Below are 25,813 nucleotides of genomic sequence, written 5' to 3'. Positions count from 1 at the left end.
ACTTCACTAAGACCACACAGCTGTATTTGAATGGTGAGTTCCAGTCCTCTAAGCACTGCTCTGTCGCCTCTGTACGGGCCCCAGATGTATCTCTCTTTGTAGAATACATGCTGATCTGCCAGGAGTCTCCGGATAATTAATCAGCATATTTTTAGATCAGCAATCTGCCAAGACTTTGGGAATTTGAGGGGTTTCCTTTTCTTCACAAAATACTTGCTAACGCACTACTACGCCAATCAGATTATATAGGCTTCTTTCTCAGAAGGCTGAAATTTACCTTTTTTCACTCCCTAAATGGCAGCTATTTGGCCTTCCCTCCTGGATTATCAAGTGAGGAACATTTCCAGCTTTTGTAGATTCTCAAGTCCCGGCCACAGTCGCTGTTCCTTACTTCTGGCCATCTTTGGTATCTTAAATTCGCTCACATATGTGCTCCTGCACACGCGCAAGCACACACGTGCGTGCGTTCATCTCTCCAGCACCTGTCGTATGGCCGGCTCCCACAAACTTTTTCACTACCTTCAATCAGTTCATATTTTGGGAGTTGTCAGGCGACGGTATTTAAAGCCCTTTGCACAAGGTGCTTTGAAGAAAGGTTTTTCAGACAGCCACTGCTTTCAAGCAGCTTACAAATTACTGTAAGGGGGTGATGAATGTGTGCGAATAACTATGATATAAGGCAACTGGCGGCGTGCGACAAGTAATTTAAAGTCCAGAGAAAAACAAATAGTTTCTGACAGGGTTGATCCAGAAAAGTGTGAAGGTGGAGACATTTAAGTCAGTTTCGACTTCTAAATTGGCTAAAAAATAACTACCCCCTTGTGCTAAGGATGGGCCTTAAGATTAGAGGCCTGACAGGCGAATAATTGATCAACCCAGACGAGAGGACTGACAATTTCACGCTTGGTCCTCTTGTGAGAAATCCTTAGTCAGCAGCATTGCTCTGTTTTTATATCATCATCATCATGGCGTGTTCTGACCTCTAGGTGGGTTATAAGCGCCAGGAACAGATGGAACTCCTCAGCAGCAAACACATCTTTTTTCTAAATGTGGAAGCTTGGTGTTATTTATTTTTTAACCTTTTTAGCTTAAAGTCTATTGATGTACTCAAGGTCTTTTTCCTTAATAAAAACATTGTCTACTTTTATTATAATATAATTGCATTTGCCTTTTTACTTGAGATCTTAATAAGAAAAAATGGTTACATTGGAATAGATTTTATCACAATACCCTGGTGAGAGAGGACTGTATTCATTATCCTTGTTTTACAAACCAGGAAACTAAAGTTAAACCATAAACTGTGTGACTTTGGGGAAAACAGCACAATTGGGACGCGTGTCTGGGTCTTGAGAATCCAGATCCTGTGTATATCACACGGCCTTATTTTAACCAGATTAAAAAACTTCTTTTAATCAGTATCAAGATAAAGAAGAGCAATGAAAATTGTGATTATCTCACTTTATAAATCATTTTTAATGAGTGTCATTATAGAATCCAGTTCAACATAATTAGTTCGTTTCCATTTCTGAGGGGACAGACTTATTAACACTGATGATTGTAGAGCCAGTAAATTGTACTGAAGGGGAAGTCCTGTACGGGCTGCAGGTGGCCTATATGTACCTTTGTGCAAATTAGAAAAAGGCCGTTCCTTTGTGTGGCTGGGTCAGTCCGGAAAGGGCACACTGCGAAGGGGCAGGTTCAGCCTACACCAGGGTGCTGGGCTTGGAAAATGAGTGTCTCGATTTTAGTCTTCTCTGCCTCTTTTATATACTAGTGCTCACATAGCAGCAGCCATGAGTCTTGTTTATACTAACTTGTTTATGAGGAGCTGGAGGGCTTTTTTTAGTGTTGTATTTATAAAGAAAACCTCTTCCGCAGTATACCAAGTATATACCTACCTCAGCACCTGGTTCTTGTTCCGTCCTCCTAGAAAATGAACTTCCCTAATCTTGACTCAGCTCACTCCTTCATTTCGTCCTGGTGTCCACTCAGATGTTACCTTCCCAAATGTCACCGTCAGATGTCACTTTACCTACCCTAAAATATTACCCCCAGTCACACTCTCTCCTTCCCATTGTATTTTCCTCATATCACTTCTTACCACTTGGATATTATATTTATATTTCTTTTATTTTTGTCTCTCCACTAGAAAGTACACTTTGAAAGCAGGATTTTGCCTATTTTGTTCACTGCTGTATTCCAGCACCTAGAATTACCAGTTTTAATATTTGCTACCTTTTGTTAAGTCTGTACAATTTCTGGATGATGATGTTATGAATATTGTCTAACTCAATCTTCTTAAGAGTTATATGAGGAGTAACTATTACAATCCCTGTATTGGAATTGGAGAAACCTCAAAGCTTAGACAGGTTAGAGGACATGCTCAAAGTCAAACATCTAGTAACTGGAATCATTCCTTGACAGATCTGATAACCGAAGTCCATTTAAAAAAAAAATGGTTTTAGTGATTCTTTGGGGTCTTGTGATATTTTTCAAAGAGAGATTTGCAATTACTAGGTGGGAAATCTTAAAAATACTATGAGCTGTGTTTTAAGGGAAAGGACAGGCAGGGTCCATGGATGTGAGGCATTGGGATAAAGGACCAGACAATCCCATTTTGTAATCTTTGCTTTCTTAACAGAAGGGTGATGACCTTGACATCCTATGTTAAGAAGAGCATGACTACGGAGTCCTTTTCTAACTGTGTAACTTTGGAGAAATAACTTTCCTGAGCCTGTTTTTTCGTCTCTAAATTCTGGTAACAATGCCTACCTTAGAGGGCTGTGCAGATGAAATATGTGTATAAAATGCCTGGCATAGTTTCTGCCTGCTGCTGCTGTCATCCTTGGATGTGATTAAGAAGGCTAGTCTATGTGGCTTGCACTGTTGGACATATTGAATAGAAGCGATGTCTTGTCAGTTGAGGCTCTTGCCTGAACTTCTTGTTCCCTCTTAAGTTTTTGTGTCACGAATAAGTGGCTGTTTAACTTGAGTCGAACACATTGTATTCCACTGCTGCTTCTGTTCTCCACCAGAGACAGTTTTTATGAATTGGTAGCCACAGGCTGCTCAGGCCCTTTTCCCCCCACGTTATTCTCCAGGGATTCCATTTTTGATGATTTCTTTCATTTTGTATATTTTTGTGTTTCCTGTCCCACTAGCTTCACAAATAGTCCTTGCATGTGTCTTGTTGTTGATAGTCATTCTTTTTTTTTTCTTTTTTGATTAAAACTTATTGGGGTGACAATTATTAGTAAAGTTACACACGTAGGTTTCAGGTGTACCGTTCTGTATTCCATCATCTATATATTACATTGTGCGTTCCACAGCTAGTCATTCTATTAGAGACTGCCTGCCTTTCTTTCACTGCTGTGCTGTGTCTCCCTTGAATAATTTGCATATTCGTGTATGTTAGGTAAACACATCTCTTTCTCCGCATTTGGTAGGCAAAATGCTATCTTTATAGTCTCCTGAACAATATCTCACAATTGACCTCTGGCTGTGTTATCACTGCTGCTACATGCCTTAGCTGTTTTGGCTCCCTTTTCTTAAACTCTCTTTGCTCTCCATTTTTTTTTTTTTTAATACATTGAACGAGAAGTTTGATACCTATTCATTTCTCTTACAACTGTTATTACAGCATGTAATTTAACTTCAGTCACATGCTAGATTGAGAACAATTGTTTTCGGAAAATAATTTGTATATAATTTAAGATAGTTTTATGCTATCTTTGATACATGAAGATGCTTCATACTCTGTCTGGTAAGGACCAGCTTTTTGAGCACTGCCATCTGTTCTTATTATACAAATGCCGTCTGCACCGAGCAGTGGCTTCTTGTTCCTTTTACACTGAATATGGCAAAATCATCACCATCACCCCCACATACACACCTTCAGTATTTTTTATACTTGGTACAAAAAAACTTATGCTCTGTTTTGTTTTTGTTTTTTAAGATTTTTTTTATTGGGGAAGGGGTGGGGAAGGGGAACAGGACTTTATTGGGGAACAGTGTGTACTTCCAGGCCTTTTTTTCCAAGTCAAGTTGTTGTCCTTTCAATCTTAGTTGTGGAGGGTGCCATTCAGCTTCAAGTTGTTGTCCTTTCAGTCTTAGTTGTGGAGCGCAGCTCAGCTCCAGGCCCAGTTGCCGTTTTTTCTAGTTGCAGGGGGCACAGCCCACCATCCCTGCGGGCCTTGAGGAATTGAACTGGCAACTTTGTGGTTGAGAGCCCACTGGCCCATGTAGGAATCGAACCGGCAGCCTTCGGAGTTAGGAGCATGGAGCTCTAACCACCTGAGCCACCGGGCTGGCCCTTGTTCTCTGTTTTTGAGTGCACTTTTAACAGTTTCACAACTGACCATTTTAGAGTACTATATAATTGACAGGGCACTTTCATATCCATTAGTTCATTTTATTTTCCATCAGCCTTATGAGGTAACTATTATTAATATTCCATTTTTATAGCTGAGAAAATGTGTGAAACTCTCTCATGTTGATGCTGAATCATACAGCCATTCTCTCTTTACATGTCTTTTAAGGCATCTGAGTGCATAAGAAAATCCTACCATGTGATTTCTATTAATACCTTCTCTTCTTTGTCAGAATTAATTTTTGTATTATATTTTGGTTTTATTTCCTGTATACTTCCCTTCCTCCCTCATCCTGTTTCCTGTTCGGTTTAATCCCAGGGCCATTCCTTATGTTTTTGAAACATCACGAAGGATGGTGACATGCGTTATGCAGTGCTTTCAGGCTGCTTTCACACCTACATAATGTCCTTCTAGCTTACCTGAGGTAGGCAGGACAAGTGTAAATTGCTTGTTTTTGTGGATTAAAAACCTGTAACTCAAAAGTGTTAGTTCAAGTTTTTTCTTTGTTTACAATCACATCTCTGGGAAGTGTTAGGAACAGGACAACTCAATCTTCTGCAGTCCAGGGCCGTTTCCACCGCTGTTAGGACTCTGCACTGTGCCCCTGGTGTAATGTAATGCACACTTGGATCTGTTCTCTTCAGGTTTCTTTTTTACTTTCATATTGCCCACCACTCAACTCAGAATGAAATCCAGAGGAGCACTTTCTCTTGTTGCTTTGTCAGAAGACTTCCTATAAAAAGAAACTGTCAACAAGCAGGTCAATAGTTTCAGATGCTCTGTATTTAGCAGAAGTCTTTGAGCAGTTGTCCCCATTCATTGCTCTTTTGCTTATGTGCCTATTTTGGAATCTGTGGCTGGACTTTATCGTATATGGATTGCTTTCCTAGGGCTGCCGTCACACATTATCACAAACTGGGTGGCTTAAAACAAAGAAGTCTGCTCTCACCCGTCAGGAGGCCGGAAGTCCAAAGTCATGCTATTGGTACAATTGGTTCCTTTTTAGAAAGTCACAGGGAAAATCTGTTCCATGTCCCTTCCCCAGCTTGTGGTGGTTGCCAGCTGTCCTTGGCGTTCCGTGACTTGCAGCCACATAACTCTAGTCTGTGTCTTCTGTACATGGCCATCTTCCCTCTCTGTCTGTCTTCACGTGGCATTCTCCTCTCTGTGGGTGTCTGTCTCTCCATCTCTCCTCCTCCGCTTACAAAGACAGTGGTCATATTGGATTAAGGACTCACTGTATTCCGGTATGACCTCATGTTAACTTACATCTTAGTTACATTGGCAAACACCCCATTTCCCAATAAGGCCACGTTCACAGGTACAAGGGGTTAGGACCTCAACATCTTTTGGGGGGACACAATTCAACCCACAACAATATATGTCCTTTTCTGTGTCTGTTTTATTCTTACTGATGTGGTGTGTTTACATACATGCCTCCCATAAATGTCCCTAGAACTGACCTTGTTTATAGATTTCCATGTGTATTATCCCCACATAATTGATGTTGATACATACATATGTGTATTTCACTCATAAGTCTTAATTTACCATTTATTTTTTGGTAAACTGGTGACATTGTGTTTGCTGTTATATGAAAATTTCAATTATCTATGATCTATTAATATTACAAACATTTGAGGTCATAACAGCTATTTATGTAATATGGACTTTGGCTTGTAATTTTGCTTTTTTCTGTTGCCCTTACATGGTTTGGGTGTCAAGGCTATGTTAGCTTTATTAAAATGAATGTCGGGAGGAAAGTATATTCAATGTTAATGTGTTTTTTAAACGTTTGATTTAAAACTTACTGGTGAAACGATCTGGGTCTGGTGTTTTTCCTCTGTCCATCCCTCCCTCCAAAGAGTCAAAGGTTCCGTTTTAGCAGATACTCCTAAATAGTTTTCTAGTGGTTCCTGTTGCTGTACATTCTCCCCACACTGGGGATTGTCAGGTTTTTTAAAAGATATTTGAGACACTAGGTAGTAGTATCTCATTTTGGCTTTTATTTGCATTTCCGTGATGACTAATGTCAGTAGGCTTTTGTTTGGCTGTTGCCTTTGGCCTTACCCCCCTCTCACCGTTTATTGGACCTTTTGATTGGTTAGTTTCTTACTGCCTGATAGGGGTGCTTCATTTTTTTTTTTATTACAAGTCCTTTGTCAAATATATATATTGCAAATACCTTCTTTTACTCTGTGGCTTGTCTTTTCACTTTGCTAATGGTGTCTTAATGAACACAGTACTTGGATTTTTTTTATTTTTATTTTTAAGGATTTCGCAGCTCACAGTGGCCCATGCGGGGATGGAACTGGCAACGTTGGTGTTATTAGCACCACACTCTAACCAAACGAGCTTACTGGCCGCCCAGTACTTGGTTTTTAAAATGGTCCAATTTTTCCTTCATGATGAGTGCTTTTGTTGACCTTAAGAAATGGTGACCTTAAGAAATCTTGTTTTACCCCAGGGTCAGGAAGATGGTTTCCTGTATTATCATCTAAGAACTATTTTATTTTGTCTTTTGCCTTTACATCCACAGTCTACCTAGAATTTGTGTATAGTGTAGGCAGGAATGAGGGTTCCTGTTTTTTCTTGTAATTTAAATGTCCAGAACCGGCAGACCCAGCACTGGCTCTTCTTTTTCTTTCTTTATTTTTGATAAAAGCATTTTTTATTTTTTTTTAAAGTATTTTCCAGGACCCATCAGCTCCAATTGAAGGAGTTGTTTCAATCTAGTTGTGGCGGGTGCCACTCACAGTGGCCCATGTGGGGATCGAACCAGCAACCTTGTTATTAAGAGCACCACTCTCTAACCAACTGAGCTAACCAGCTGCCCCAGATAAAACCAGTTTTCCTCATTGCTGTATATATAGTGCCACTTTTGTCACAAATCAAATATTTATGTATATGTGGGTTGTTTCCCAACTTGCGATTCTGTTCTATTGGTCTTTTTCTCTTCTGGCACCAATACCACGGTCTTCCACCCTGAGCTTTCCTTCCAGCAGAATGAGTCCTCCCATCTTGTCCTCTGAGATTATTTTAGCTGCTGTCGGTTCTTTGCATTTCCATAGAAATTATAGAATCGACTTGTCCATCTCCACAACTCTGTTGAGATTTTGATTCGTATTGCACTGAATCCATTGCATCTATAGACCGATTTTGGGGAAACTGATGTCTTTATAATTTTGAGGCTTCCAGTAAAAAACCATGACATATTCTTAATTTTCTGTAAGTCGTCTTTAATATATCTCTCAGGGTTTTACAATTTTTTGTGATGAGGTCTTATACATATGCATTGTATTTATTCTTACCTACTTGATATTATTTGGTGCTATTGTATATCATATAATTTTTTAAAGTTTCACTTTCTAATTATTTGTTCTTGGGGATATAGAAATACAGTTGGCCTTTTTTATATTCACCTTATATGTAACAACTTTGCTAAACTCACTGGTTAATTCTAATAATTTTTCTCTCGGTTCTTTTGAAAGTTCCATGCAAGGGTTCATATCATCTGATACCTTTATATTTGTTCAGTGGAAGTATAATCAAGTCAGCCTTGAATTTGACCTCCCAATTTGGATTTGTCTGTTTCCTCCTGATGAGATTCAAGTTAAGGTCTTCAACAGGAACCTCACTTCTCATTGCAGTCTGTCAGGTGGGGCGGGACTTTGATTTGCCTGACGACTAATGATGTTCACTTTGATCATTGATCAAGGTGGTGTCTGCCAGGTGTTACGGCTGTGAAGTTACTTTTTCCTTTTGGAATTACTGTGTATTTTGTGGAAAAGTACTCTGAAACTGTCACATTCATTATCAAACTTTCCGTTCATTCACTTATTTATTTATATCAGTATTGCTTCATGGTTTCTTATTTTATGCAGTAGGTCATAATTGGTTACTATCATTATTTGTTTCTCCTGAAATTATCCCCAGTGGCAGTTCGTTGTCTTCAATCTAGTTGTGGAGGGCTCAGCTCACTGGCCCATGTGGGAATTGAACCGGCAGCCCTGTTGTTCAGAGCTCGCGCTCTAATCAACTGAGCCATCAGGAAGCCCCTATTTTATTCCAGTTTTATTGTGATATCATTGCCGTATAACATTGTATTAGTTTAAGGTGTACAATGATTTGATGTATGTATATAGTGTGAAATGATTACCACAATAATTTAGTTAACATTTATCACCTAATATAGCTACAGGTTTTTTTTTTCTTGGGATGAGAACTTTTAAGATCTACTTCCTTAGCAACTATCAAATATACAATACAGTATTGTTAGTTATAGTCACCGTGCTGTAAAACTCATTTACCTTATAACTGGAAGTTTGTACCCTTTGGCCACCTTCACCCTTTTCCACCATGCCCTGTCCTCCACCTCCAGCAACCAACAATCTGTTCTCTCTTCTGAGTTCTGGTTTTTTAGATTCCACATACAAGTGAGGTCATGGTATTGGTCTTTCTCTGAGTTATTTCACTCATCATAATGCCCTCTAGGTCCATCCATGTTGTTGCAGATGACAGGATTTCCCCTTTTTATGGCTAAATAATATTCCACTGTGTATATATATCACATTTTCTTTATAATTCATCCATCATTGATGTACACTTAGATCTGATGTCCTTTTGCCATGTCTGTATCATCTTTGAGCACTTGCTCTCTGGCACAGGATATTCTAGATTCAGCTTGTACTTTTTCTGCCCCAGTGCTCTAATTATCCAGTTACAATTCTCCAGGAAGCTCTGGCTCCCTTTATTGGAGGATGGTATTACAAAATCCAAGGTTTGGGTGCTAGATATGTTCATGCCTTTGGGGAGAGGACGTGGTCACTTCTCCAAGGCCCTTTCAGCAGACAGATTCAGAGCTAGGGAGTCTGTGTGTGTGCTTACACATGCACACATGCATACACACCCCACACATCTAATGTACCTTTCAAAAAATCCATTAGTTCATTCATACCTCTGATTTCAGTCTATAGAGTTCATTCTAACCTTTTCCCTTTCCATAGTTGTGTCTACCTTCTTTTATAGAGAGAACTCTGGTTCTGACTGTCCGTAATCGATTTTCTTATGTGACGAATCCTCCTATATGTGACAGATCTCCTGTTGCTGCCTTAGAACCCTGCCAGGTGGAGATGCCCTCCTCACCCTGCTTGGGCTCTCACTCCCTCCCTGTTCTCCCCCTCATGGGTGCCCTCCTCAGCTCACTCCAGCTTTAGCATCCTGTGCAAGCTGGCCCTTTGTGTGGGTGTGGTCTCCTCACAATTGGGCTCTGATACCCATGCTGGCTGCCCGCTGTGTGGACACCAGCTGTGCTCTGCCCCACCTAATGGCCATAGGACTGGATTGTTCAGGAAAGGGAGAGGGCTTCTCAGGAATTCTTAAATTTCACTTTAATGTTTCTAGCTATAGGATTATTTCTTTATCTTTCTGTTTCTTTTCTTTTTATTTATTCTTTGAGCCCTTTTCGTGGAGGTCTTGTATTTTTTCTAATGCTGAGAAATTTACAGAAGTTTATGTCTGCAAATATTTCATTACCCCCATGTGTTTGTTTCTCTCTCTCTCTCCATATATATATATATATATATATATATATACACACACACACGTATATATGTATATATACATATATACATATATATATGTATATATACATATATATGTATATATATTGTGTGGATGCTGATTTCCTTCATTTCTCTGTTCCATATCTCTTGATTTTTCTTTTATGTATTTTGTTTCTTCTTGATGTTCTTTGGCAGATTACCTTAAACCTGATATTTTAGCTTATAAATTTATTCAACTATATCCTTTTTCTTCTTCAGTCCATCTATTAAGTCTATTTCAGTGATTATATTTTCATATGCAGTATTTTTGTTTCCTTCCTTGTGACATTTTCTTCCTGCTTTATTTCTAATATCCTTCCTTATTGAATTTTTTTTTAACTTTTTATTTTCTGTTCTTCTCCTGTGAGCTTCCCTGTCCTGGGGATATTAGCCACCTTGGCTCATGAGGTACATTAAGTGGGGTGGAGAAAGCTATAGTCTGGTTTGTACCTACTTTGTTTCTCTCCTCCTGGGTTTAGAGAATGAAGGTTGGGGTTGGGTGGGGGAAGAGCTGTACCCAGGATCATTACAGTGTGAAACCCCTTCCCAGGCTCAGCGCTTTTCAAGACTGTTTCCCTCTCTTCAAAACCCTAGTCCATGGATTGTGGAAAGAGGTGGTGGGAAGAGCACACATGTGGACGTGCAAGGGGACCATCCAGTACATCCGTTCATGTTGTAAACTACTTCCCCACCAGCTGGCACCATTGCCACCCATATGTCACCCTGCAGCCCCTTCAGAGTTCTAGGCTTGCTAACAGTTTCCCTGCCCTGCAACCACAATTTCCTTCAAGACAATGTTGGAAAGGAAAGTATGCAACAAAACAACTGCACCACATCCTGACTCCCATCTCTGGTGTGTGGCTCTTGTCTGCTTGACCTATTTGTTCTCCCTGTACTGGGACCAGATTTCCTTATGTTGTTCCAGGGATTTCTGTCCGTGTGTTAACACAAATGATTTTTTTGTGTGTGCTTATTATAGGTTCATACTATATATACTGCCTGGCAACTTGCTCTTTTTAAAATGATTGATTACATATGAAAAGAGTTTGGATTCAATAAAATACAGCTTTAAAGCATACCTCTGTGGTGTGTGTGTGGGTGGCTGTGATTTTTATATCTCTTTGTACTGAGATGTCCCCATATTGCCTTATCATCTTAAATATAACTAAGTTAGTGATAGGATAGAGTGCAGTCGTTAGTGTCCTATGAAGTACTTAACCATTTCCCTCTGGTACTTTAGGTTATCAGTTTTTAAATATTACGATACTGAAATAAATATCTTTATGGATATCTTCCACTTGTCGCATCATTTCCCAAGATGGATTTATAGAATGGATTAAATAGATAAATACCCTGTTTCCCCGAAAATAAGACCTAGCCAGACAATCAGTTCTAATGCATCTTTTGGAGCAAAAATTAATATAAGACCCGGTATTGTATTGTATTATATTCTATTATATTCTATTATATCAGGTCTTCTAGTAAAATAAGACCGGATCTTATATTAATTTTTGCTCCAAAGGACACATTAGAGCTGATTGTCTGGGTAGGACTTATTTTCGGGGAAACATGGAAGGTGAAACAATTCAACATTTTTGATTCTTACCCATGTAAAGGAGTGCCTGGAACATAATAGGCATTCAAATGATATTTATGGGATGAAAGAATATTCTAAAAATTATTTTCCAAGATGGATGTTCCAATTTTCAGTCCCACTGACAATATTAGATTGTCTGTTCTCTCACACCATCTTGCACTTATTTTGACTGTAATCAGAAGAATTCCCTATCTTGGAAAAACATGCTCTCAGATGATATAAATAAGGTCTGTTTCTCCTTTTATTTTCATCTACCTGGTAAATGGACACATGTTTTCTTACAGGACTGAATTTGCTCTTAAAGAAATCATGTCCTCTGGAGGTGCTGAAGATGACATCCCACAGGGAGAGAGGAAAACAGTTACAGATTTTTGTTATCTTCTGGATAAATCTAAGCAGCTGTTCAATGGGTTAAGGTTAGTGGAGTCTTGATACCTTTAAACTTGTCAATAGTTCTGTATTTTTTCCCCCATGGCTGATGTGTGGTAAGTTTCTGAAAGTTATTTATTGGCTTAGGATGTCTTCCTTCATTAAAATGAAACGTCTCAGAGCAGAACCCTGTTTGTCATGGTCTTGCTGGGACCTAAGCCAGTGTCTCGCCCCTGGCAGGTGCTTCAGGAACATGGGTTAAATGAAGAATCCAAAGACAGTGTCCTTAACTCCTCACTCTGCTGTTTCCTGTTTTGTTCAACAGAAGAGATCTTTGAGATGAGCTTTTTTTTTGCTTTATCGCTTAATTACATTTTTTTAAAGAGTTATTTTCTTTCAACTATTCTCATTCCAGAAATTACCCTAATACGTATTCCCAGGTTTTAAGTCTTTTTTTCCCTAGAATGTTGTAAACTTTCTAAGTTGCATACTTAAGACTTTTTTTTTCTTGTTTCCCCATTATTATCCAGATATGTTTTATTTATTCAGCATTTACTTGGCTCCCCAGTATGTGCCACATTCTGTATTGGGTACAGATAACCCAAAGATAAAATTAACGGCGCCAGCCCTCAAATACTCTGTGAGGAAATTATGAAACTACAAACCCAAGCCTAAGATTTAGCATATCTGTTAAGCAGATTTCCCATAAATCTCCATGTGCCTGTTGAAATTAAGGCAAACAAAAAAGTTAAGGGATGGTAGATTTAAAGAGTAAGAAACTATTTAAACATTTGTGTGAAAAATTCTACTGTAACTTCCGGCACGTGGTTCCCAGACTCCTTTATTCTCAACTCTTAAAACGTTATCATAGTTATAATAACTCTCACCCCTTCTTCTTCTGCTTCTCCCACTCTGGTTTATGGAGCTGCATTTCAAATACAAGAAAAATTCACCCATTCAAAGTTTGCAATTATGTGGTTTAGTACATTTATAGAGTTGTGCAACTATTGCCACAATCTAATTTTAGAATATCTAATGACCCACAAAAGAGTCCTTATTCGTGTTAGCAGTGACTCCCTATGCCCCCCACCCCCTAACGCCATCTACTTTCTGACTCTCTGGGTTTACCTATCACGATATTTCATATAAGTGGAATCATACAATATGTGATCTTTTGTGACTGGCTTCTTTCACTAAATACAAGATTTTTGAGGTTCACCTATGTAGCAACATGTATCAATACTTCATTCCTTTTATTACAGATTAATATTCCATTGTACAGATTTACCACATTTTGTTTATCCAATCATCGACTTTTGAGTTATTTGGTACTTTTTGGTTGTTTTTAGTAATACTGCTATGAACATTGGTGTATGAGGTTTTATATGGACATGTTTTCAGTTCTCTTGAGTAGATATCCCTAGGAATGAAATTGCTGGGTCATGTACTGTGTATGGAACCTTTTGAGGAAGGTCGAGACTGTTTTTGTTTTTCAAAGAGGCTGCATGTATGAGGGTTTCATTTTCTCCACATCCTTACCAACACTTGTTGTTGTGTGTCTTTTTGGTGATAACTATCCTAGTGGGTGTAAAGTTGTATCTCGTTGTGGTTTTGCTATGCGTTTCTCGAATTACTAATGATGTTCAGTATCTTTTCATGTGCCTATTGGTGATTTTTATGTTTTCTTTGGAGAAATGTCTATTCTAATCCTTTGACCGTTTTTCAAATTGGGTTATCTTTTTTTTCTTTTTTTTAAGTTGTAGTTGTTCTCTGTGTATTCTGGATACAAGTCCCTTGTAAGTAAAATGTAATGATTTGCAAATACATATTTCATTGTTTGGATTGTCTATTCATTTCTTTTTCTTTTTTTTTTAAGATTTTATTGGGGAAGGGGAACAGGACTTTATTGGGGAACAGTGTGTACTTCCAGGACTTTTTTTTTTTCCCCAAGTCAAGTTGTTGTCCTTTCAATCTTAGTTGTGGAGGGCGCAGCTCAGCTCCAGGTCCAGTTGCCAGTTGTTAGTTGCAGGGGGCACAGCCCACCATCCCTTGCGGGAGTCAGACTGGCAGCCTTGTGGTTCAGAGTCCACTGGCCCATGTGGGAATCGAACCGGCAGCCTTCGGAGTTAGGAGCATGGAGCTCCAACTGCCTGTGCCACTGGGCCGGCCCTGTCTATTCATTTCTTGATGGTGTCCTTTGAAGCACAGAAGCTCTTAATTTTAATAAAGTCCAACTTGTCGTCATTTTGTTTCATCATTTGTACTTTAGGTGTCATATCTAAGAAATTATTGCCTAACCTGAGGTCACCAATATTCTCTCCTGTGTTTTCTTCTAAGAGTTTTTTGGTTTTAGCCCTTACATTTAGGTCTGTAAACCATTGTGAGTTAATTTTTGTGTGTGGTCTGAGACCTTAGTTAGGCATTTTTAAATCAGAAAATATTTTTTCAGTTTATTACTGTATTTCTTTAATTTTTTTCTTCCTTGTGCCTCCTTCCTTATTTATACTTGTAATGCTTAGATGACTGTCCAGTCTAAATCCTCTGTAACCATCTACTGTCTTTTGATTTTCATCTCTCTTCTTTTTCTTGGCATTTTCAGAAAATGTCTCCAATGAATCCTCCATGACCACTCTGAGTTATGTAAATTTAAATATCTTTCTATTTTCAAGTGTTAGTTTTTATGGCTTTCTTTTGAAATAGAGATTTCTTTAGGAATAATTAAAAGAAGGGTTTTTTGTGTTTTATTTTTATTTATTTATTTTTTTTACTGCTCCATCCCTTGTATTTGGGTAGGTCCGAATAGAAGAACAGGATCACAGTGCTCACAGAGAACAAGAAATACATTAGTAGTGGTTCTAGACCAGCCTTGAAACTTGGGGAAATGGGATAAAGTGAGAATTCAGCTGGAATAGCATCAGCTTTGAACATTGGTTCTTCTTTCCCCGGCATTCCTTTCACTGTTCGTGCTTATCTTTTAGCTAGCTTTCCTTTGTGTTTTCTCTGTCTTTCCTGAGTTCACAAAGTGGCTCTTACACTTATTATTGCAGTGTAATGTACTTGCAGAAAAGTACACACAAGTGTATTTGTTTCTTCCAGATTAAACATAACCATGTGGCTTGTACTTGGATAAAGAAATACCTCAGCTACCCCTTGTGTTCCCTCTCACCTGGACTTTTTCACTCTCTTTGAACAGAGTGAAAAAGTGCGTTTCAGTGGATGAAAAGCTTCAGACTTTCTATATAATGCCTTATTTGGATATAATAAATTCCCTTTTTATTCTTGAAGATGTGTTTTTCTACCTTATATTAAGCCATTCATTCAAGTTGTCAAAGACTTTTCAATTTCCCAGCTGTGAATATCTTAATAGAGTATTTTTCTTGACTGAAAATACCTTTGGATAATATGTGCATGATAAATAAGCTCTTCTCTCTGTGTAGGAAAACATAGTCCAGAGAGTGAGAATGTATAAAATGAGTGGTGTTGGGCTTATAGTAGCTCTTGCATGTAGTTACAGTAGTAATGAAGTGTTAGAAAAAGCTTTGAATACTGTCAGAAAATGATCAAAGCCCAAGTGCTTTCAGGGTTCTGGTTACCATGGTGATGAAGCAGCATGGAATACTTGCTGGGATTATATAAGGCAGCATCTTGAGACATGGATTGGAGATACACAGCTGTGTCTCCCAGTGATAGCCATGACTTTGGGTGCTTTGAAACAGCAGAGGCCCCCAAGTCACTAATTATTTGACTCCAGCGGAGCAAATACACAAAGCCAAATAAGCGTGGGAGCCCATGAATGTGTGCATTTACCGAGATGTGCGCTAAAGTGAAGTGTAATGGTCTTACATAAAAATCATTGCAGAAATTATTTTTGTTAAGTATTCTCCAAATGTTTCAAATTAAAGAAGAAATCGTCCACAGTGCTTTCTTTAAACGCCTCTTTTTAGGAAGCCCAGGTTCCTAAATAGAAAAAGATAACTGAGAAATTCACAGTTTGCTCCACTTACACACACTTCCTCCCCATCTTGCCCTCTCCTTCCTCTCCCTCCCCTCGCTTTTTCTTCCCCTCCATCTTCCTTCTCCTCCTCCTTCAAACAATTAATACTTTCCTAGAGGCAAGTTCTGTAAACTGGTAATAGTAAGGTATATGTTATTCAGAGATGATACCCTAAACCGTCTGTGAAAGCTTGTGCTGTATACTTTCATTTTCTATGTCTTCCCACTCAAAACAATTGCACTTGCCTTTGAGGTAGACGGCCACCAGAGTGCAGTAGGTATCTTGATGGCACTATCTAGAGAAGCATTGACTAATCAAAATTTAACGGGAGCCACACATGTGATTTAAAATTTTCTAGCAGCCAGACTTAAAGAATGTAAAAAGAAGAAAGTGAAATTATTTGATCCATTATATCCAGAATATTTTATTTCAACGTGTAATCAATATAGAAAAATTATTGAGATCTTTTATAGTCTTGTTTTTCATACTAGGTCATGAAGTACACTATTTTACACTTACACACATTTCGGTTCAGATTCTCCACATTTCAAGTACTCGGAAGTCACAGTGGCTATTGGCCCAGGCAGAGTTCCTCCTACTTTTAGCTTCTGTTCTCAGAATGGTTCATTGTGCTGTCTGGTGATTGCATATTGGCTATTTTGGGGTTCTCTTCTCTACAGGTCCATCAGATGTCCCCATTTATTTCCTCTGTCTCTGTACAGATGCCAGTGGCCTGAGCGTCTTGGCTGTTGGTGATTTCTCTTCGCCCAGCTGTACTTTGGGATTTGAAGGGTATCTTATCACTTACAATACTAGTTTGCTCTCGCTGTCATAACAAAGTATGACAAACTGGGCGGCCTAAACAACAGAAATTTATTGTCTCACATTTCGGAGGCTGGAAGTGCAAGATCAAGGTGTCAGCATGCTTGTCCTTCAGAGGCCTCTCTCCGTGGCTTGCAGAAGGCCATTTTCTTGCTGTCTTCTCCTTCTTTGTGTCCCTCTGTGTGTCCTAACCGCCTCCTTATAGGGACACGAGTCAGATTAGGGTCCATCGTAAAGGCCTCGTTTTAATTAATTACCTCTTTACGGGCCTTATCTCCAAATGCAGTCACATTCTGAGGTACTGGGGGTTAAGACTTCAACATATTAATTTGAGGGTGGCACAATTCAGCCCGTAATGCTTACTTTTGCTGAAAATGTCTGTGGGCTTTGGGGTTTGTTATCTAAGTAGTTCTGTCTGTTTTTGGAATGTATCTGGAGTAGATTCAAAATTGTGCTGCCACCATTTCCCCAGAATCCAGGAAAATCAGTGATTTTAATGCCATACCAAGCTATTAAAACAACAAAATAGATTAGCACATTTCTCATTAGTTATTTTTAACTATCGATGCTCAGTAGAACCTGGTCTTGTAGGTTAGCTCTCTACCATCTTAATTGTCAGGCCTGCTAGAAAGAAAGAGTGGCATCTCTACCTTGTAAGTTGCTAGTGGAAGCTAGATCAGCAATTGGTTAGGGTATTTGTGGTTCATTTTTAAGGTCCTCCAGAAGCAGTGTAAACAGGAAAAAGAAAGATATTTTAAGTACCCTGGATTTCATTAAAGGCTCAAAACAACCTCATTAGTGTCTGTTTTCTCAGCTCTCAGATCAAAACAACCAAAGCTTTGTCAGTTAAATAGCCTATGTTAATATGATGGATTATAATTTGGGACATGCTGCTTCAGGGAAGTTTTTTCTCAGTATAGGAGTAAGGATCCCCCAGATCTCAGGGAGCTCTGACAGCCTCTTCTCTGGAGGCGCCACAGGCGATGCTTGACTCTAGGAATGGCGACAGTTGTTTTCCTGACGTCTTGCCCTCCTCTCCTGGCTTCTCAGAGGAATCCGCTCGTGTAGAGATCCTTTGGTATCATCCGCTACAAGGCAGCCGTGGACATTTGATGGGACAAATGAGGTTATGAGGTGTGAACATCTTAGAGGGGGAGTGGATTTTAAAACTTGGCAACCTCTTTTTCTCCAAGCAAGGTGCCATTAGAAAATAAATTTATTATAACAATAGCTTGCTTCATTTCTAAATGTAAGAATTTTTATGCTTCCCCTGGAGCTGGTTCACAGGAAGAGGAGATGCCATTCCATAGCTTTAGTTTGTCTTGGCATGTTTAAAACTGGGAGGCGATTATTCAAAGCTCTTCAAAGTCATAAACCATCCTTAGGAATGGAGCAATGCACTAAGTGCTTTCTGTGGGCCAGCGCCATTGTGGTCGCTGGGCTAGGGCCTAGGGACAGGATACAGAGACAAATAGGATGTCTGCCTTCCAGCTAATCAGACACTCGGTGCATTTTCTCTCTCTCCATCCCTCATTCAAAAAAAGCTTCTGTAAACAGAAGGTTTGATGGAGTGGTGTCTTGTATCTTGAACGTGTCCTCCCCTAGAGGAAACGCTCAGGCTTCTACCAGTCTGGGCCTAGCCCTAGCACTTTCAAACTCACAGATCCACTCCTAAACCTCAATTTGTAAACCAAGTGTGCCAGTGGATTTCTTTTTAATGCTTGTGTTAAAACAAGGAAATGCTCAATGGGGCTTACAAGTCCCAAGCACAGTTGTGTCTGGTGTGCAAATGAGCAGAGAGGGTGAGTTACTCCTGGCCTTCCAGCACAGCTTTGTTGGAGGCCACCAGCATCCCAAGACTTGGGGAGCAGAATGAACTCCCAGAGAAGAACTTTGCTAATGTAGAATCAAAATCAAGATTGTTTTTTTCATATGGTGGACAGGAGAGCACATTAGATTAGGGGTTAGAAGGTTTGAATTGGCTCAATCATTTACTTGTCATGAGTTCCCAGGCAACTCACTTAAGCTCTCTGATCCTCATTTACAAATACACACACATACCCCGGGGGAAGCCCAGCATTTAAGGACCAGACTAAGGGAAGAGAAGCCAATGTGAGAGAGTAAGAACAGAAGAGAGGTTACAAGGTGGTAAGGATGTGGTGAACAGTGTCATGCCATAGGGAGGGCTGATATGAAGAGGACGGAAAAGTGCCTTGTTGGACTTGGATTTTATGTGTGGGCATCAACCATCTTAGCTGATTCAGTTTACGAAAGAGGGTGGAATTGTAGAAACTTGGAAGAACTTTCCTAAGTTTTGACTTCTCAACATTATATTTGAAACATCTCTGAGAATCAGGTTTAATCATTTGCGCTGCACTTCTTCCTACCGTAGCCTCCCAACTTTTGTTGGTAGAGTTGAGGGTTTAATAAGAGAGAGAGATCAGGTTCATACTTTCAATTTCCTCTCAAGCCTTGGAAAAAGAATATGAACAGCCAATTTATAACACAGGTCCCCTTGCAGAAGGTGAAATATAAGGTCATTTAACTTGCGGGATAATTCACAGAGCCCTATTTAATTTAATTCTATGCACCATTAATTTCCCATCTCTACTGACAGTAATAATGACCAAGTGATATATTCAGAGTTTAAAACCAGAGTCAAGCACTGCATACTAGGGGAATTTATCTAAAACTCTTTATAAGGTGCCTTAGTTAATTTTAGACTCTAATCATATTATAGTGGTTTTAATATATGTCTATTAGAAAAAGGGTGATCATAGGACTTACCTTTCAGGTAGTTAAAAAAATATTAAACCCTATGTCTAAAAAGAAATTGCTACCTTTATAGTGAGTCTGCAGTTTGAAGTGGTAGATGTTCTAAATTCTTTTGAGGAAAATAGTACAGAATTTAGCCAATCTTGTTCATCACTCTAAATCAGAAAATACTTGTATGTTATAACCTACTGTCAGGAGCCTTGTTCTAGCCTTTTAGATCACCTTTTATGTGTTTTTAGTTCTCACACAAAATTCCCTTCTCCTAAAGCCCTTTCTGCTGACCACCTGAACTTACACACTCATGAAATAAAGCACTGAGTTCTGTTTTCTCCCTTAATAGGATGTATTACTGAGGTTTATTAAATTTGTCGGTTTGGGAAACTTAAGGGAACTTGCAGGCAGATGCTTACTTGATAATTTGCTTGAAGACTTTGCACAGTACCTTTATTTAAAGGAGCACCCAAGAGTTGTCAGTTCTCAAGAAGCTGCTGTTGCTGCTGAATGCTCCTACATAATAATTCAGTCTTCTAGCAGCAGCTACTTGATAAGTCTTAAAGATTCCAGCAGTAACTTCAGTTTTTAAATATCTGATTAGCTCTTCCTAATGCAGCCGCTCCCTAGAATCCATGGAAATGTAAAAAGGATGAAGACTTGCAGTAAATGTGGAAACTATTACCTATAGTTAGCCTATTTCTGTAATCTGAAATGAGTTTCTACTTATAAGGATAAGGGAAATGGATTAAAAAATGTAGTTACTAGCTCATTCTTCTGTGTGTGCCTGAAAATTTCGGGTAGGAAAAACCTTTTGCGTTTTTACTCATTTTCTTAACATCTGGTGCAGAAATGCAAATCTTCCTTCACTCATTAATTCCACTTATAGAAATTTACCCTTTAATCATGTTACATAATTATTCAAGTTTATTAGGATGAAGATGTTTATTGCAGCATATTTATAACAGGGACAAATTGGACACAATGTAAACGTCCATCAGGAGAGATTGGTTAAATAAATTGCTTCATTATATACTATATTATGTTAATACATAGTAAGTATTGATACAATCCCACATGTATTAAAGAAACGTGATATATTTGTAAGTTAAAAATGCGCATGTTACAGAACATTATATATAGTTTGATCCCATTTATTTAAAACAATAGAAAAACTCATTTATATACTTAAATGTGCATATAAAATACATTCTTAACGGCAGTTATTTCTGAGGACTAGAATTGAGGGGACAAACAATAGGGTATTTTTTACTTTGTTTATACGCTGTATAGTACTTTTGTTTTCCAAGAGACATACTATTTTCAAAATTAAGAAAGAAACATAAGGTCTCTGTAAGAATCATTCCCTTCCCGGTATCCATGCCCCTGAGCAGTCATCCCCTCTCACACTGACTCCAGCTTGGCTATGAGATTCGCTTTGGCCAATGGGATGGTTCAAATTGACGCAAACTTGAAAAGAAAAATGCAAATTTGAGGTGCCCTCTCTTTTGCTACTCTTGGGGTCCTGGCAACCAACCTCATGTCAACAGACCCAAGTCACCTATTGGATGATGAGAAGCACATGACCCAGCACCTGAGCTGCCAGACAGGCAACTCCTGGCCTTTGAGGGAGGCCACCCACCACTAGCTGTCCGCAGTTGCACGGGTGAGGTCTGGCTGAGACTTGTGCTACAGTTTTGTTAGCTTGTAGCTGCCTTTGTTTCTTTTAAATATCTTATTTATCTCTCTCTCTGATGATCTCTTTTTTACTCTTTTGCCTATCCAAATCTTTTTTCTTGCAGCTTTAGCTGACTACTCAAGCCCTCCTCAGTGTATCTCTTGTCTGTATCCTTCTATGAATACTTTTACTCAGTACCATATGATTTATACTTACGTGCTGTTTTTTCTCTTTTTCTGTATATGTGCTAGTCTTTTCTAGCTAACTAAATAATAAGCTCCTTATTGTACAGATCGTATTTCACATTACTTTCTCTGGCCTTCATAATGCTTAGCACTTGATAGAATTGTATGTAGGAACCAGGTTTTCTCCTTCCGTCTACTGTCTTCAGCATACACCTTGCCTAACTGAGGGCACGTGACACCAATAGCCTGATACACCACTGGTGCAAGAGAACAGCTGCACAAACAAGCTGCATTTGTTTCTGCTCTGTAGCTGTCTCATTTCCATGAAATTATGCCTCCTTCACTAAGTAAACAAAATATGTAGCAGGTTTTGTGTGTGTCTCTTTCTGCCAATCCCAAACAGGTATGTATATTATACACAGTGCTACATGTGTGTATATATATTAATATAAGAAAATCTTAATGATGTAGCAAATGAAAGAAGTTTACATTATAAAACAAGACAAACACTGTATGCACAAATACTTTGTATATATAAAATCGGGAAGAATATTCATCTCTTCCCCCAAAGAATATTCATCTCTCTTCCCTTGGTAAAAGCTACCAATTTATAGAAAATTCCCCTCAAATTTTCTATAAATTGGTAGCTTTTACCAAGAACATTCAGCTTATTTAGTTATGTGAGGTAAATAAAGGATTTCTTTTATACTTGAAAATAAAAGCTAGGTTGAAGGAGAGAATTTATATTTTAAAATTCTTTCCTTATACTTCTTAGCATTTGTTTTGTCTATTTTAAGTATTTTAGTAGACATTTGAGTTACAGAGATCATTCTGAAATACAGCTTGCATTTCTTTTCTTAATCGAAAGTAGTGCTTGTGGTGATCATGGGGGTATTGATTTAGACGAAGTGAGCACAGAGATAGACAATTGCACTGATGGAGAGGAGTAGGGAGCCCCAAAACAAAAACACTATAGTGTATCTAGCAACCTAAGGGTTGGGATGGAAGGGATTGGCCCTAAATTTATAATCTGTGAAGCTGGTGATGGCACATGGGGGTTCATTGGACTCTTCTCCACTTTTGTGTGTGTTTCAAACTTTCCTCCATAAAAAAATATTTTAAAGACATAACAAAAAACAGATGTGTCGATCTTTATTTTTGTATGTCATGTTTTCAAAAATGTATTTGTTATTATTCCATCATGCTTTTCCTCTGAGGGGTTTAATAAACAAGCCTGTTGCTTATTTCCTAAAAAAATAAAATAAAAATAGAGCTCCCTTTCACAAAAGCAATAAAAATATTGCAATACATGAACCAAGAAATATTAGACCTTTATGGGAAAAGTTGTACAATTTATGTAGTGTCAATATTTTCAACATAAATAGAACGAGGTACTATTGACATGAAAAATTAACTAATTTTAAAAGGGTTAATTCCCCCAAAGAACCTTTAGATTCATTCAGTCCTCATTAGAAATCTACCATAGGATGTTGTTTGGGTTTTTTTGTAGAACTTTGATAAGCTGATTTTAAAATTCATGTGGAAGTACAAGGAACCAAGAATAGCTAAGGCACTCCTGAAAAAGAAGAAACATGCCAGACATATTATAAAGCTATAGTAATTAGCAGAATGTTAATGAGAAAATAGAAAAACAGACCAATGGAATAAAACAGAGAACTGAGATACAAGCATAAGGGATAATTGATGACTGCAGTTCTGGTTCTGTCATATTACATAGGATACATATTTTTAAAAATCGTTCAGGTAAAATTTGTTATACATACCTGAAACTCAATTTTGGTTATATTAAAGGGTTAAATTTGAAAGCTAACACTTTACATCTCTTAAAAGACTGTATAATTAGATGGATGAATTTCTTTAAAAAGAAAAAGCACGAAATATAAAGATGGATACATTTGAGAAGTCATAAAAAAATCATTAGAAATGAGAAGACAAGTCACAGACTGGGGTAAGAAGTGTACCACACTGATCAATGATGATTGTCCCCTTATAAAACAAATGACTTTGGCAGTATAACTCTCACACAATTTAGTTGACTATTTGATTCAGGTTAGCTTTGATGTACCGATAGCCATTCCCATGATTTTAATTTTATTTTATTGGGTAACTGTATTTTTTCCAGGACCCATCAGCTCCAAGTCATGTCCTTGTCGTTTCATCTAGTTGTGGAGGGCGCAGCTCAGCTCCAAGTCCAGTCGGCGTTTTCAGACGAGTTGCAGGGGTTGCAGCCCACCATCCCACGTGGGAATCGAACCAGCAACCTTGTTGTTAAGAGCTGGCACTCTAACCAACTGTGCTAACCACCCGCCCCTCCCACAATTTTTTGAGATATACCTGTCTCTCTTGTAGACTTTATTATGGATACCTGGAGCTTATCAGAATTCAGCAAGACAGCTACATCCTTCGATTGTTTTCCCTAGTCTGTTTTGTCCCACTGAGAGAATGTATTTGGGGCCTCTCTCCTGTGTTTATTCATAGGCTTTCATGAAGAGATTTTGCCCTGAGGATGAGACTGTCTTAAGTAGCATTTGTATTTACGAGCATTTCTTTTTTTTTTTCCACACTTATGCATTAGAAATTGTTGTATCTTTCAATCCTGAAAGTTCTAGAATTTGGGGATTTTCTCTTCTTTTCAACTCTGCTTGCAGCTAGTTCTTTTCTGAGTTCATCTCTTTCTCCTCTTTTGTTAAGTACAGCTAATACGCAGCATCCAGGGCGAGGGGCATACTATTTCTTGGCTTCTTTGTCTAAATCCACAAGCAATTGTTATGGCAATGACCCACTCCTGGTGCCAGTTTCTATACTGGCTTTTCCAAAATAAGGCTGCAGTAACCACTCTAAAATTCTGGTGCCTGATTGCAACAGAGATGTATTTCTAGCTCCTATATTAGCTACAAGTTGTCTGCGGTTCTGAGGTCCCATTAAATTGTGTCTTTCTCTGCGTTCCAGGCTGAGGAACAGCCCTATCTTGGTCTTAGATCAGAGGGAAAAGTGAAAATGCTGATACATATAATATCTCTTTAAATCTTCTCAGACCTGGTTTTTCAATTATACTTCATTGGCCAAAGCAAGTTATAGGGCCAGTCCCAGTGTTTGGATGGTAGGGAAGTATTTGTCTCTAAGGGATGGATTATAGTTCTCAGGCTCAAGAACAGGGATGTACAGTTTCACTTCTCGGGAGGTGAGAGACCAGTTGAAAACACCTTGCATATTCACTTCTGGATTCCCCAAAAAGCAGTGTTTTTCAAAGTGCTGACTTCTTAGCTGAAGATAAACATTTGGAAGTTATCGGTGTATAAATGAGTATAAATAAGACCACCCAGGGAGAGGGAAGAGAATGCTAGAAAGTTCACAGGAGAGGTCTCAACAGAGGAGAGGAAGAGTGAGCTGTCAAAGGTGGGAAAAATAGAAGAGAATGTGCCCTGGACCCTTGTTATAAAGAGCTCTTTCTGCTCCAAAAATTATAACTTTGTAAAACAAGAAACCCTGAATACAAATGCTTTAAATCTATCCAGTTTGTACCATCACAAGACTTAGTTTCCAGATAGCCTAAGAGATTTAAAATTAATACATGTGTATTTGTTCTTACAGAGATTTGCCGCAATATGGGCAGAAGCAGTGGCAGTCCTATTTTGGGAGAACTTTTGACGTTTACACCAAACTCTGGAAGTTCCAGCAGCAACATCGGTAAAGGAATTTTACAGTTGAAGGAGAGGGTCCATTTTATATTAGTCACAGTTTGGACTTTTATTACCTTAGTGCTTTTTATTTCTTGGAGCATCTTAATATATTTTATCTTCATGACCTAAATGAAAACACATGGATTTTTTTCCTGTTTATTTAAGGTTTTAAAATGTAATGTTCTTGTCTGGTTTTTAAAGACAATTATTATATCTGAAATGGTTCAGATTAATTCTAACATAGGTTGACTGATTGATTCATGGTATCATTCTAAAATAGGTATCTTTTATTGGCCAAAGCTATTGGGGGCGGGCAATGTTGCTTCTTATTTTTGTGAACACAGCTCAAAGAAGTTTCTTTTTATATTTCAACTTACTCTAAATAGACATTTAATAAATGCTTTTTGAATTCAATTGAATGGATATATTAAAATTTCATGAAAAATTCATGAATTTGAGTTCATGAATTTGAAATTTCATGATGAAGTGGGTGGTATTTTATCCTATTAAACTTGCAGATTTGATTATTCTTGAAATTGATAGTCTCTTATTTCTATTTTCTTATTTCCTATATAAAACAGACAGGTCTTGGATAATCGGTATGGCTTGAAGCGGTGGCAAATAGGGGAAATTGCTTCTAAGATTGGGCAGCTATACTACCATTATTAGTAAGTGAATTGCATATGGAAAAAATAAAGCATTGTCCTGCCTGGTGGAAACACAGCATG

The 25,813-nt window shown here is 38.4% G+C and overlaps 1 protein-coding gene across 4 annotated transcripts in view; it reads left to right on the top strand.

Moving 5' to 3' along the window:
• SCAI (suppressor of cancer cell invasion) overlaps positions 1–25,813 on the top strand; it is a 118,028-nt gene that overhangs the window by 42,358 nt on the left and 49,857 nt on the right. For 3 of the 4 annotated variants that reach the window (XR_002137097.2, XM_074331003.1, XM_019728557.2), the window contains exons 3-5: positions 11,855–11,986; positions 24,997–25,092; positions 25,667–25,753. Coding sequence is in view for 3 of the 4 variants with exons in the window: in XM_074331003.1 (XP_074187104.1) it covers positions 11,855–11,986; positions 24,997–25,092; positions 25,667–25,753 (315 nt within the window). In the remaining variant the exon portion in view is untranslated. The remainder of the gene's footprint in view (positions 1–11,854; positions 11,987–24,996; positions 25,093–25,666; positions 25,754–25,813) is intronic. The other variant, XM_019728559.2, reaches the window with a different exon arrangement.

The sequence above is a fragment of the Rhinolophus sinicus genome, linkage group LG04 (assembly GCF_036562045.2).
Source record: "Rhinolophus sinicus isolate RSC01 linkage group LG04, ASM3656204v1, whole genome shotgun sequence".
NCBI lineage: Eukaryota > Metazoa > Chordata > Mammalia > Chiroptera > Rhinolophidae > Rhinolophus > Rhinolophus sinicus.
Note: the sequence above shows the minus strand (reverse complement) of the source record. Positions and strands in the feature narration are given on the sequence as shown.